At 34.9% G+C, this 15,555-nt stretch overlaps 1 protein-coding gene across 4 annotated transcripts in view; it reads right to left on the minus strand.

Moving 5' to 3' along the window:
• LOC131702911 (LIM/homeobox protein LMX-1.2-like) overlaps positions 1-14,432 on the minus strand; it is a 73,785-nt gene extending 59,353 nt beyond the window's left edge. Inside the window, exons 1-3 of one of the 4 annotated variants that reach the window (XM_059005486.1) lie at positions 14,345-14,432; positions 4,103-4,228; positions 2,821-3,007 (exon numbers count right to left, since the gene is read on the minus strand). In XM_059005486.1, the coding sequence (XP_058861469.1) occupies positions 2,821-3,007; positions 4,103-4,172 (257 nt within the window). In that variant the 5' untranslated portion in view covers positions 4,173-4,228; positions 14,345-14,432. Of the gene's footprint in view, positions 1-2,820; positions 3,008-4,102; positions 4,846-10,285; positions 10,305-14,344 lie in introns of those variants that run through there. The other 3 variants (XM_059005489.1, XM_059005488.1, XM_059005487.1) reach the window with 3 other exon arrangements.
• Between the last annotated feature and the right edge of the window lie 1,123 nt (positions 14,433-15,555).

Raw genomic sequence — 15,555 nt, forward strand, 5'->3', positions numbered from 1 at the left:
CGCGCTCTTAAGGTATTTCTTATCAAAACAATGAAAGTAAAAACAGTTGGCCTATATACTATATATATGGGCAGCTGGCTCTTTGAGCTATATATATATATATATATATATATATATATATATATATATATATATATATACACACACACACTTCACGTGGATTTAATTAATTTAAGGCTGCTGTGTTAAAAATATATCGGCGTAGTGAGAAGGCGCTGTATTGTCTTTCTATTTAATAAAGCTTCTTCAAGTAAAAGAAAATAAACTATTATATAACAAAAAAAATTGCAAGTAAAACTAAAATAATACCCCCCCCCCCCCCCCCCCCCCCGATTATTTGGAACATAACAACTGGCAAATGTTTGTTTGTATTTTATTGATCAGAACAGATCACAATGGCTGTACAGAGAAGGAGCCGCTCACTGTTATTGCTGCAGTATAGAACACGGATATCATTCAGATTTTAGTTCTACTTTAAATTAATTTTGGATACCATAGTATTAGTTTTAAAGAAATAACATAACACTCATGCACTGTTAAAAACTGACTTGATAAGTTTACATGTTTTTACTTTAGCATGACATTTATTATTATTATTATTATTATTATTATTATTATTATTATTATTATTATTATTATTATTATTATTATTATTATTGTTAGAAGTAATGCGTGTTAATCAATAATTATAAATACAATGAGGCTTTTTATTTTCAGGCGTAATGTGTTTTTTTATTGTATTTTTTTATTATTTAACTGGTTTAAATTATGTTATTTATAAAATAAAAGGGTTTATCTAATTGTACATGTTCGCATTAGAATAAACACTGTATGTGATATATAGGCGACTCGATATTGATCTGATATGAATAATTGTCTTAGCGGTGCGAAATGTAGCCTGTTTTAAAATAATATATCCTTTATCACCAATGTGCTTTTGTGGTTTACAGTTTCAATTCAAATCCTGTGTTGACAGTCAGTCAGATTGCTACGATCGTTTTCTTATTGTACTGGAGTTTTAATCAACTTTTGCAAGTATTGTAAAAATAAACAAACAATAATCTTCTCGTGTTTATTATTATAATTATTATTTCACGCTACCTCGCAAGTAACGCCGCGTTTCCTTTCCCTGCTTTCATTCAAGCTTGAACAAAAGTTATTGTATTTCTTGCTCTTATTGTATTACTTGTATTGTAACACTTGAAATGTATTTGCTTACGATTGTAAGTCACCCTGGATAAGGACGTCTGCTAAGAAATAAATAATAATAATAATAATAATAATAATAATAATAATAATAATAATTCATCTTGATAAGATAATTCTGCAGTTACCTTACAATAAGCACACCCCGTTTAATCCCTATCTCAGACACTAGAAAAACTCGTTTCCATAACCCAACGCGTAACTGCACTAAAATAAAGTTCAAAACTGTTTCTATTAAAACCTTTTTAAAACAATGCATCAATAACATATGCGCGTCCCCTTTCTTTCTCTAATCTGAACTCCGCTGGTTTCCACTTCTCTTTGTTTGGTCAGTTATTTCTTGGTTGGCTCTACCAGATAAGACCGCTCGAAAGGTGCGGTTGCTGCGATTCAGACAGGTGATCAAACAGTCTATTTTATCTGTTTCAGATTTGCCTACATTTTCAGAATACACTGGAGAAATCAGCCGCAAATACCAACCATTAACCGTCCGCTATTGTATACAACGCAGAAGAAACTTAACGCGAGAAGGTTCCCACCTAACCAAAAAAAAACACATTTTTTAAAAACGTTTATTGCATTAATTCTTTCACACGCTATTATCGTTTCCAAATCAATAACCAAAAAAATAAAAAGAGCAATAAACGATTCAAGATTAAAACAGCGCTACACAAAACGAGATTCAATTTAAAGATGTTGAAAGGCTTGAGTTATTATTATTATTATTATTATTATTATTATTATTATTATTATTATTATTATTATTATTATTATTATTATTATTATGTGTTTGATTATAATATTTGGTAATGGAAATTTTAAAGCAATTTAAAATTTATGAAACCAAAATTTAAAAAAAAAAAACTCCAAGTGTCTCAAAATGTATTTTTTTAGTTATTTATCGCAAAAATGATAAATAAATTAAGTTGCTAGTAACCATCAAAACGTTTCCATTAAATATTTGTGTCCGTGTAGGAAAAGGTTACAATAGGCTGAATCCTGTAACAACTGCATTATATAAAAACAAATAGAACCGGGACTACAGTGAGCAGCTGGACGAATTCAAAATTATACTTCAATAAACTGCACATTCAATAATAAAACGAGGCTGTACTTACAAACGTTGAGAGATACTACCCTTTAAATAGAACACAGAAACAACACACACGGCGGTGTTATACACACACACCACGCAGTTGCCGATTCCATTATTTTCCGTAGCTACCGTACAAGGATTAATTTTATGTGTTTTAATTTAAATAAATAAATCTACAACATTCTGACATGATGCAAAAGTAATTCATTTAGTAACATAAAAAACGACATGCAATTCGCTGCGAGGCGTGTCCTACTAAACAAGAAAAAGAAGGCCCTCGTTTTTAAATTGAAATGTGAAACGTTTCTGAAGCCCAAAACCAAAACTGGCATTTATACTGCAAATGCAAATGCAGCCGAACTGCGGTAAGCTTAGCAAAAGAAAGGAAAATAACACGCCGCCTAGCAGTCTGTCATGTAATGCTACATGTAAAAATGATAATGTTAATAAAAGACACTTATTGTATTTTAAATGTGTATGTGTTATTTCACATAAATAAACATCAATCCGTCACTTACTGTTGATAGTCGTGTTTGCAGTACAGTTTTCGATCCCGGAAGTAACAGCTGGTGATGAGGGGTTGTTGACACACAGCGCACTGCAAACACTCCTCGTGCCACGAAGATGCATTCACTCTCATCAGAAAGCGATCCGAGATCGGCCGCTGGCACCCCTCACACACTGACTGGGGATGGCAGTCTGACCCTGGCACAGAAACAATACAGGAAACTATTACAAACTATATCCAAGCGCAACGTACGAGCATTACAAAAAAAAGGTAACTGTCTTTGACCGTGCGTAATAATAATTATATATATATATATATATATATATATATATATATATATATATATATATATATATATATATATATATATATATATATATATATAAATTTCTATCTATCTATCTATCTATCTATCTATCTATCTATCTATCTATCTATCTATATATCTATCTATCTATCTACATACATACACACACACAGGGAAACACACACACACGCCACTTGACACTGCACTGAAACGTTTTCAATTTAATATAGTTGCAATATGAATTTCAATATGCAGGTGTAGCTTAGTGATCGGTATACGCAAGCATACTTGTGTTTTTTGGGGTATAAGGCTGTAATGTGGTTTACATAAACGGCTAATGCCATCTTGCTTTTCAGGTTTATGTTGGTGTTGCTCGTGGTAAACCTAAACTTCTCATCCACGTGTAAGTCGACATTCCAAGTGGAGTAAGCTGTGACAGGCAATAAAGGTTAAGAACAGACAGCATTCTAATAAAACACGTCACCTGGTTTGTTTCCAGGGAGTATGAATGCATTAGAATGTAACTATGGGTGTAAAGGGTTTGTTTCATTTTTGGAAAAAAACGAATAATTCGATGATAAAAGAAATTTAAAACACAATATATATTGAATACGAGTTTCCATGTGTGTTGTTTTTATTTGTATCAGTAGTTTCAGTGGGGATGCTTACTTTAATTTCATTGCATGGAAGGCAAATGTTTATCATTGCAAAGTAAGCATGACACCAATCTGATGCACTCTCTACTCCAGTATATACTGTATACCAGTGCCAAGACATCCGTGAACCCCAATACAAACACATTCTGCAACTTCCAATAAGCTGCAGTACAGCGCTAGATTCTGGACCCCATATACACATCGCAATGCACTACCGCGCAGTGCAACTTTGGGTACTCTGTAGCAAGCTACTGTGACCAGAACTGTACTGCTGTGTAAGGGCATGTGTCGTGTGGACAGTATTAAAATGAAATGCAGTACAAACTTACCGAGCAGCACTCCTAAAGCGGCGGGTCCCGATAGTAGAGCATGATCTTCCATTTTAATGCCGTCCAACATCTTCGAGCAGTCCGAGTGCGCTCTGCGTGAAAAGCACCTTTCCAAGGACTCGGGACCTGTTGCAATATCCATAACAAGATATAGTCACAAGACTGGTCTTCTCTCTTAAACTCCCGAACACTCTACACAAGCACTTATTACTCAGTCAGCATACATACACAATGGAGTGTCGCCTTACTAAACAACACGAGTCTTTAAATATCTCTCTCTATATACATACAACTCAGTTTGATTCAGAGCACTTGGGTAAGACACCGCGCCGCGTCGCAATCTTAAATAAAGTAGTATTGTCGTCACCTGTATAGTTTTACTTTTCTTCTTGCTAAAACAGAACGAGGAAGCACCGTCTTTTTTGTTTTGTTTTTTGTCTTTTTTTTTAGCAGAGACAGGAGCTTCAGTTCAATCCAACAGTTTTATGATGTTGTAGCGGACTCGAGGTGGGAGAAAACGAATCAGTTGTAGCTGTATATCCAGGAAAGACGATCCGAAGTGTTGCAAAGTGTCTTCTGAAGTTAACGTGCCATGGTGAGTCTTTCTCACTGCACAGTTCAAAACCGAGATTGAGGCGCACGGATACACCCTCCCCTTCTTTGGCCGCGTCACTCGCTTTTTTTAAGTCTCTTTGCTGACATTTGGATGCTATTGGTGCGCGCCGTGTTCCTGCGCTTCACAGTTCAGCTAAACGTCCCGCCTACAGAGCGTCAATAGTGTCATTAATCTGCGAGCAACTGTCCGGCAAAGCAAATAACTACTTCTTGAAATTAAACTCGACTATTTTTTTTTGTAATCTTTTTTGAAAATCACCAAAAGTGTTTAAAATGTATTATTATTATTATTATTATTATTATTATTATTATTATTATTATTATTATTATTATTATTATCTCTCGCATAGTACAAACAGTACTCTAGTGGGATTCGTCTCGGTAAAATGCTAACATAAATCCTTTGCCCAGAATGGGAGATAACCAATTTAATATACATTTATCGAATTTGATATATTTATTCATGTTTCCTTGGATGCGAGTTTCAAGAAAACGGTATGTAGTTTACATTTATTTGCAATGCATTTTGTTATTTCAAACCAAATCCTTATAGTGTAGGTTTTTGAGAGTTTGATATTTCATAAGTATATATATATATATATATATATATATATATATATATATATATATATATATATATATATATATATATATGTTAGCCTTTACTGTAAAATTACATCTTACGGCGCATGGCGGTGTCCTTCAATTCTGTGACAAAACATTAATAAAATCTCATGTAACATTTTTTTTTAAAAAGAACACAGTATATGAAAAGGCCTTGTCATTTGCTTTACTGCTATTTTTAATATAGCATAGGGAAAGGCTAAACATTTGAATTAAACTGCATGACTAGCTTAACAACCATTTTAACTATCTACCAAATATGTATTTAAAATAATAATAATAATAATAATAATAATAATAATAATAATAATAATAATAATAATAATAATAATAATAATAATTGCATTATATTTGTGTACAGGGGAGGGTCGTTATGGTGAAGACTCAGCATTTTGCCGAACATGTAATTAAAGATAAAACAAACCACAGCACAAAAGACAGTAAGCCTATAGAATTTCAACATCATCATTTTTTTTTTGTTACAATAGCTGCAAATCCATTTTTTATATGAAACACCTGCAGTGAGTCTTTTTTAAAGGTGCATTATAACATTTTAACAACAAACAAAACAATATGATAATATAGTTTTAACACACACACACACGCACACACGCACGCACACACACGCACACACTCGCACACGCACACACACACGCACACACTCACACACGCACACGCACACACACACACACACACACACACACACGCACACGCACACGCACACGCACACACACACACTCGCACACGCACACGCACGCGCACACACACACGCACACACACACACACACACACACACACACACACACACACACACACACACGCACACGCACATATATATAATTTCCGAGGTCATGCACTTCCTAGGGTAATTACTGCTATACCGTGGCACACTGTTCTGCCTTTTGTAAACATATTACAATAGGCCTATCTTTAATTATACCAGTCACGAACAATAGCCTATATACATGTAGTTGACTTTTACGCAGGGGTTTTGAAAAAGCCGTTTTCACCCATCGCGGCTCTAACATGCACTGTGGCATTGTACTGATGACAAAAGACGAAGCCTATTGACCCCTCTCTCCCTCTGCACCTGGCGATGAGCGGGTGATAATCTGGAGAGGAGCGCGTCGCTGCATAGAGATGTGGAGCGCAGCGAGCAGTGGGCTACAGCCGCTCCATTCGCGGCCGCTGTGCAGAACCTTATCTTCACTTTACTAATGCATTCACAGATCGCATGAAAGACAGCACCGAGAAATGAAATGAAACGATTCTATCACCTCTCCCCTTTCTTTATTTTCTAGATATCTCTAACGGGTTATTTGAAAAATCTTTTTTTATGCATTTTCTATTCATGGACTCCCCTCGATTTAATTTCCAAAGGAAGATATCAATCTATCCATATCTGACTGTATCGTGCTCTTTTACGCATTGCATTATTGCCTTTATTTGTATTCGTTTTTTTTAAGAAAAAAAAATGCCAAAAAGGCCGGAGACAGAGATTAAGCATTTTAAAACAAATGTATTATGTTTACAGATGGAGTATGCGTGAACAGATGAACGAATGGTATGTTTAGAGAGTTATACGAGAAGACCAAATGAACCTCATGTTGGGTCCAGTATGCCTCCTTTTAAAATGAAATGCCACTCACAGTAATGGATGCACGCATTTACCGTGAAGCAGACCTACACCTTCTTGTGCACTGTGAAATCAAATTTAGACATACACAGATTTTAAACAAATCTTATGTTTGAGACGCACAAAATAACTTTTGTTTCCTGGCAAATGTATATTAGAATGCTTTTAAAATCTGTCGCATGCGATTTTAATTCAGAAACATTTGGCTGGCAGTGTACTGCAGCAACGTCACACTTTTAAAAGCTGGTACCTAACCAAAAAAATAAACCAAAAAAAAAAGTATGCTTTGGTGCTCTTATTTTGTCATTGTGACCCGAGCTATCTAATGAAGTAACGATGGTTAAAGTGTTATTAATTGCACGTGTACCCGGCTGTTTTTGAGTATTCTTGTAAGGGGAGGCGGTACGGCCAATGAGCTCACGAAAAACAATCACGACGGGTTTTTAAGACCTCTCTTGTAAAACAGGATCACCTCCCCCCCCCCCCCCCCCCTTCATTAAAAAAAAAGATTTTAATGAAGATGTTATGTTTTGGCATGTATTGACAATTTCAGAAATGTACATCATTGCAGTCATTGCGTGCATTCAGTGTAGAAGGATACATTCAACTATGATAAACTTAGATTCAAGGCATAACACTGAAATGATATTAGTTGGATTAATACGCACTAATAAAAATAAAAACACTGAATTCTGTGATCAAGGCCGACTTGTGTGGGACATTTACACAAATTGTGTTTTCTTTAATGTTGTGTACGTGTGGTGGTTACCAAGTGTGTTTTTTATATGTTATTATTATTATTATTATTATTATTATTATTATTATTATTATTATTATTATTATTATTATTATTAATAATAATAATAATAATAATAAATACCAAATACAATTGCGCATGCACCTGATCAATGCTACCCCATAGAACAGGCATTCAAACGTATATTGCTTTAAAAGGACAATGCAGGCTCCTTGTTTTAGGCAGTGCAAGCATGCAACACTTTAATGATATAGGTGTGCGCTTCGTTCCCCTGCTCTCAGTTCCCTGTTCCCTGTTGGAGCTGCTTCATAGCCTCTCAGTGGCGACCCTGGAAGACCCCTATGGTTCTTCAGCGTGAGGTGTACATTATTCCACTTGTTTCAGTTCATTAGCGGTGCTCTCGCTGTAAATTCACAGAGACGTGCTCCCTCCCTTCGCCTATAGCTTCTGCGTGTGCACCTTCCATGGTCTCTAGCAAGGGATAAGTCTCTCTCTCTCTCTCTCTCTCTCTCTCTCTCTCTCTCTCTCTCTTTAGGCTGGTGAGGCATAAAATCAGGGGAATTAAATTACTCAATTGGATAGCTTATTATTTATCGCTCTTTATATGTAGGTCTGCATATAGGGTATACGGTGCCCTGTATTTAAATCTACAGCCTGTTAAACGATTCGCGTTTTAACAGTCAAAATAGGTAAAAACGTCATTTTAAACAGAAAAATTAGAGGAGTTTGAAATCACACAATTACTTTGAATCGGTGTTTCTTAAACTACAGGGTGATCAGTAAGTAAGATATCTCATGTGTTTCTAATCACCCTATAGCTTAGCCTCACTGATGCGCAATTCTCGGGACACTGGTACACTGGTCCCTTTTGTGTTTTTCACATGAGTATTTAATGTTACATAGTGCTACATTTATTTTGAGTGTCAAAAAGTTTGAATTTATTTAACCCAAAAGAAAAGGTAAAGCCCATTCTAAGATGTCACTTCTAACACAATTACGTATATTTCTGTGTAAAATAACCAATGTTTTTGTACAGTAAAGAACCCCGTGTTCTTTGTTGAACTCGAGCTTTACTGACAGTATTAAGGGGAGGATTGTGCCCTTGTCGCTGAGACACCTTGGTATACCCTTTTCACGATAGCTCTATCAAAAATATGAACAGGCACAAGTTTGCTAGTGCGATGATACACGAGAAAACCGCACGTAGTTAAATGATTTTAGCTTTGAACAGTAACTCGCCCTGCGGTGTTGCTGAAACAAAACAAAACAAAAAAACAAAAAATCTGTATTCAAATTTAATTTAAATTGTGTTTTTTTTTCATTTTCACAATGGGACGATAAGGTTCATGTGTGCATATCAACGTTTTCAGTATGGCTAGTGGAAATTGAGAAATGCGTCCCTCTTTTGATGCTCTTATCCTATGTTCTTTTCTTTAAGAATAAAAACTGCAGTACAAGAATAGAAATAAAATAACCCCTAAAAGAAAACAAAAAACGCATCCACCTGTGTTTGTCAAACCGGGGTTGTCATGCTTATTAAATACTGGCCGCGCATCACCGACCCCAGAGAACGCGTTCGCTTCCCAGTCAGATTACCCAAATAACATGGAATCTGTCACAGCGAGAGAACTGTTCTTAGCTCAGGCTCACTGTATAACGCGTGGAACTGCTTGAGGAACACTTGGTCGTTTTGCTTGCGATTTTGAGCATATATTTGGAGTGAAAAAAAAAAAATAAGAAAAATTGAATGAATGTAACTTTGAGGTTAGCATGACCGATTTTAATCAAATAATTAAGACTAGTTACCGTTTGAGTAAAATATTATTATTATTATTATTATTATTATTATTATTATTATTATTATTATTATTATTATTATTATTAATAAAATGTTTAACGAGACAAACATTTGTAAATAGCTAATCTTAAGATTATAATTCTTATAAGATTCATAACTACACTGAAATACACAGTTGGTTTTAACTAAAAGGTGCATTCAGACAACCACAGTGGATATAAGTTATCTCTGTAATGCACGCATCCCCGTGTGGTGGGAGTCATTCTTTAAAATTTGAACGAATCAAGAATGGATAACATATTTGTGATTACTGTTTTTACAAAGTCAACCGGATTAAAATGCAATGTTATTACTTCCTATAATTAAATAACAATCTGAATTTCACATCGACCTATATTTAAAAGAAAAGAAAACGGAGACTATAATTAAATAATATTAAATTACATGCATATTTTCTATGTCAAACATACAAAAATAAAACAAAACATCAATACCAAACGCATATATTAATAAAGAAAATAATGATACAAAAAGAAAATTCAAGTTTTGGTTTCATTTCGTTTTAAACAATAGGCTATCATAAATAATAACCTTTTAGGTTATTGTTATAATTACATGGGAACTGAGGAGGCATACAAGATCTGTCCTTTCGTGGACACGTTTTTAAAACATTCAGGCTAATTAAAGGAAGCGTATTTGGAAAAAAAGGAGAGAGAATATTTGTAAACATTCGAGACATTAATTTCGCATTACCGTATCCTTCAGTTTCCAGCCTTTTCTTTGTAGTGTGATGGTCTGCCGATCTGCCAATCCTTTAAAAGAGAACATGGCCTCTTGGTTTTGTGTAGACTGCCCTCTGCTGGACATATATGGAATTATACTCGGCTGTTAATTACAGTAACTCTTGATACACACACACACACACACACACACACACACACACACACGCACACACACACACACACACACACACACACACACACACACCTCTGCACAGTACGGTCTACCTGCAAAGCATGCTAAACGGTTCGGCATTTTAAAAGTTGGCACACTTATTTTAAACTAGGATTTAAAGGGGAACAATTATTTTAAAAAATATTCCATTGCTTGTGTTTTTAATGAGATACATCAAATAACTTAATTAAACCTTTTTTTTTCTATTTCGTTTGATCGTCTTAAAAATAAATACATTGTTTAAGTAATTGCATTTGCAACATTTGATTGTGTTCACATCGTGCATCTCCAGTTTACTATTGAATTGATATTCAATACCATCAATTCATACCTGTCATAAAGGTAAATTGCCGGTACAGCTCTGAAAGAACAATACCGCTTAGATTGGCCCTGACGTGCCTTAATTTAAAATAACCACGTGGTAAATTACAGCACTCTCTAAAAAGCATGCATACAAAGCCCTGAATATTACCAAAGAGACAATGCAAAATGTATTTTTGTACAGGTTAACAACAGCAAAGACCACAACCGTGGTGAATGCAAAGGCGTTGCATTGCTATCTTGAGCATCTAATAATCCCAAAGGAACTGTAGAACAACCATGGCAAGGTCTTCAAGTGCCTGTGTTTAAATGCTTCACGTTTATTAGCAGGGCAAGGTCTTCAAGTAAGTGCCTGTGTTTTTAAAATCTTCAGGTTTTTTAGCGGGGGGGGGTGACATGATAGTGGGAACTATGCAGTGTTTTGCAAATCAATCAATTGCTGTACTCTGGTGCAAGACAGACACGAGGGGAAACATCTAATCAATGTTAGATTGGCAAAACCGAGGGGGTGTTCTGTTGTATAACCTGCTCCTATTGTAGCTCGTGTCTCAGTCTGCGAGGCTTAATTATAGGGAGGAAAGGGCGATTGCACGCATTTCCAGTTTGATTTTTAATAAGGTCGCAAAACAATACTTTGGGAATCGCTTGTTCTGCGCATGACAGGTTAAGGGGTTGTGATATTGGTGAGCTTGAAGTCCAAAGAGATGTTTTCTTTGGCAGTCCAATTTCTAAACCCACTGGAGCACAGTGGAGGTTTCCTATACACTGTGAATTGTTTCATAGCAGGCCTAACGCAATCTTCAACCCTCAAGGATTTCTGAGTCGCTCTGTACAAATGAACCTCAAAAGGTGTTTAATAAAAGAACAGGGATCCTGTAAAAGTACCTGGAGAAATAACGGCATGGGGATCACATGTTCTTCATTGGAAAGCAGAATATACCATGCGTTGCAGTGACAGGAATGGGAGGGCGCTCTCTTGCAAGTGCAGGTGGAGGGGTAATTGGTTCCCAAACCGACCCCGGCGCGGCTTGCTTTTGAAAGTTTCATGCACGCAAGTTTCAGAGAATTGGGGTTAATAACTATCGAGTGTGTTTTATACATTATCATTTATCATTTTTTAAATAAAAAAAAAAACTATAATTCCAGTTGTTGTGTTGATTATTAAAGACAATCGTAGGGCACCACACCTCTGCATATGCACGAATGTTTGTTTTTATATTTACATATAGTTTTGGATTGGGGATTGTATTAATCCAATACACTGTTCATATATATATATATATATATATATATATATATATATATATATATATATATATATATATATATATATATATATATATATATATATACACACACATATCGTCATTAAAACTCCACTGTTTGTTTTCCAACACACTTTTCCCTATGGCAGCTTTTGGAATTCTGATTTTAGGAACTGGGGCACCTGCAAAAACACACAGGTGTGGAACATGTGTACAAACGACCGAATTGGGGGTCGTTATGAAAATCCGTTGGCACCCCATTACCCCGACTTAGATAATGAGAGCAGGACCCCTGAACAACCACTCTTAATGACGGCGAACTGTGTAAGCAGGGTTTAACCTGTTAGCCTGAAAAAATACACCAACCCGGAGCCTTCTGCACAGTCTGTGGTAAGAACATGCGCGGCATTGGGAGCTTCAGTAATGAATGCATTGCAGCTCGAATTGAGTCCTCTTCGTGACGAAATGACATCTGAGAAACTAAAACTGAAATACACCATTTCAGTTCTTTCTTTCTTTCTTTCTTTGGTTAGAATTATTATTAATAAAAGTAGGATTTTCAATATATACAAAAGTAACTAATATGGTCTCAAAAATAACTAGGATATATATATATATATATATATATATATATATATATATATATATATATATATATATATATATATATATATATTTTCTACCTTTTTAAGTACCTGAAATATCCTTTTCTCCTTTTTTCTTTTTTCTTATATATATATATATATATATATATATATATATATATATATATATATATATATATATATATATATATAGTTACATTATTTGTAAGTAATTATTTATGCTGTCCATATGCTATGCATTCTGGTTAAGGAAATACACATTTCTACAATGCATTCGAATGCTATTTTAAATTAATTGTTGGCCATGTATTATTTTCGTTAAGAATGTGTTAAATACCATGACACTAGATCATATAGATCTGTCTTACATTAAACTTCAATCTAAAATTATTTAACATTCTGAATTCTTTCGCAATCAGTTTGTTGGTCTGCATACGTTATTATTATTATTATTATTTATTTCTTAGCAGACGCCCTTATCCAGGGCGACTTACAATCGTAAGCAAAAACATTTCAAGCGTTACAATACAAGTAATACAATAAGAGTTCAGTGTAGATTATTGTTGCTATAAAGGCAATCTGCAGGAGAACGTTCTCAGTTTATTTTTCGTCCACATACATTTATTGGAGATTTAGTTAGAGAACGGAACACGTTTTGTGAATTAGAAAGAGGCTGTTTTATTCAGCCAAGTGTGGAAAGAAACAGAGAAAAAGGCCAGCAGCATTGTTTTTAAATAGTTTCTGTACAGAGCACTTACACAACGAATCTCTCGAAATGTGTTAATAAAACAAAACTGATACATTTGAGTGTGCCGACACGATGAATAAGAGTTAGCAGTGGACTATTCCACTGTGAACAGTTTTCAAATACTATTATAAATAACGTTTTACAAAAGGCTACAATATTGTTTTTGAGAAAAAAAAAGTTTTCACAAAAGAAAACCCTATAAAAACATATTTCCAGGTATGCATACAGGTGAACGTGTTATTATTATTATTATTATTATTATTATTATTATTATTATTATTATTATTATTATTATTATTATTATTATATAAAAAAGGTACTAGTCATATTTAAACAACTTAACACCACAACATTTCAGATCGGCAATGTGTAGCGTTAAGTAGCCTATACAAAAAACTGTGTGTGTGTGTGTGTGTGTGTGTGTGTGTGTGTGTGTGTGTGTGTGTGTGTGTGTGTGTGTGTGTTTTGCATTTTGTTCTATAATAAGGAGACCAAAAATAATGAACTCGTTTATTCATCAGACGAAACACGAAAGTGAACTCTAACTAATAATATATCTCATTAAGTATAGTATTTTCAAAGAGACGCTGAATTATTTTAGAATGGTTAAACACACACACACACGGCCTGTGCAATTTATTATTAAAACGCGTAAATGATAGCTCTCGGTTTTAGTATTTTTCTGTCATTTTTTACTTTTTCAAAGCAGGTGGCGTCATTAAAATGTAATTCTAGCGCGAGTTTCAAAATATAAGAACATATTGGCATAATATATTGCAGCAAGAGATTGTCTTCTATTTAGAATTACACTCGCGATTGCTTTTATAGTTAATAATTCTGTAACACGATTTGTTTTCCTTTATATTAATCATTAACAAATAATCATAATAAAATAAATAATAATAAAAAATAAACTCACCTAAAATTGGTCCAATTTGGTGACGAGCAAGTGACAAGCTTGGGTTGGGTTGGACCAAACTATGGGTGAGGAAAAAAACAAACAAGCAAAAAAAAAAACACTTTGAATTCTGTCCAAAAACTATCCGCGGTTTTATGAGGGCCCGTGGTAGCATATACCTGAAGGGAAATGGCTTTCAGTGTAGAAAGCACGGATACAGACCTACCGTCAACGGGATCTGCATTATATTATAAACCGAGGGTTTGGAGGGCATACAGTGATGTAAAAACAGGGCATGATTTGTATAGAATCACCATAGCAATTACAGTACAAGGCCGCGATGGTATACAGCTGTTTTCATTTGAATAGCAAACACACCAGGATATTTCCTTGATCCCTGTTCTTTATTATTATTATTATTATTATTATTATTATTATTATTATTATTATTATTATTATTAACCTCAGATTCCATGTGTAAAGCTATTTGTAATGCAATGTTTGTTTTTTTAAACAAATAGACGCATCCTTTGATCTAGATCCGCATTATAGCTATTTGATCACTGTTGCAATGTTCTGATCAAACAGCATGCTACTGTATGTGGGCTACCGCAGCGCTGTAATTTTTATTTAATTTAAGCCTAACTGGGATGACGTGATATATATTTATTGTGCTGTCACGCTGTGACACAATAATATGACATTTATTTTTAGGAGCCCAGAAACATATGCCATACAATAATCCGGGTTTTCATGTATATCTTTAAAACTTGAAGTATTATAACTTCAATAAACCGGGCACGGTTCGGCTCCTGCTTTGCTCCTGCAGTGAAATCCTGAATACGATCCCCGTGGTTCGCTAACCAGATGAATCAAGGGCCTTCACCCTCAGTCAAGTCTAGACGGCTCTCCAAAACAGAGCGCTGTGGCTTTCACAGGCTGTCCCATTGCCCTTCCTGCGGTATCCTCCAGTGTGAATACATATTGTTACCCCGACCCTGCGGAGGAAAAGGAGGCGGGACCAGCGACCTTCCCTAGTCAGCTCGGGACAGGCTGTAATTGGATAGGGCTGATTTAGGCGATAGCTGACACCATGGCGTGTATTTAGATGCGTTTTAAAGGTGTTGCCAGATTCTTCTGCATTCCTTACACTGTATGGTTTTCAAATGCTGTTGTACTAAAGGTTTGTAGGCATACAGAAGGAAATAGGATATTGCTCTGCTATTAAATGT

The sequence above is a fragment of the Acipenser ruthenus genome, chromosome 31 (assembly GCF_902713425.1).
Source record: "Acipenser ruthenus chromosome 31, fAciRut3.2 maternal haplotype, whole genome shotgun sequence".
NCBI classification, from domain to species: Eukaryota; Metazoa; Chordata; class Actinopteri; order Acipenseriformes; family Acipenseridae; genus Acipenser; species Acipenser ruthenus.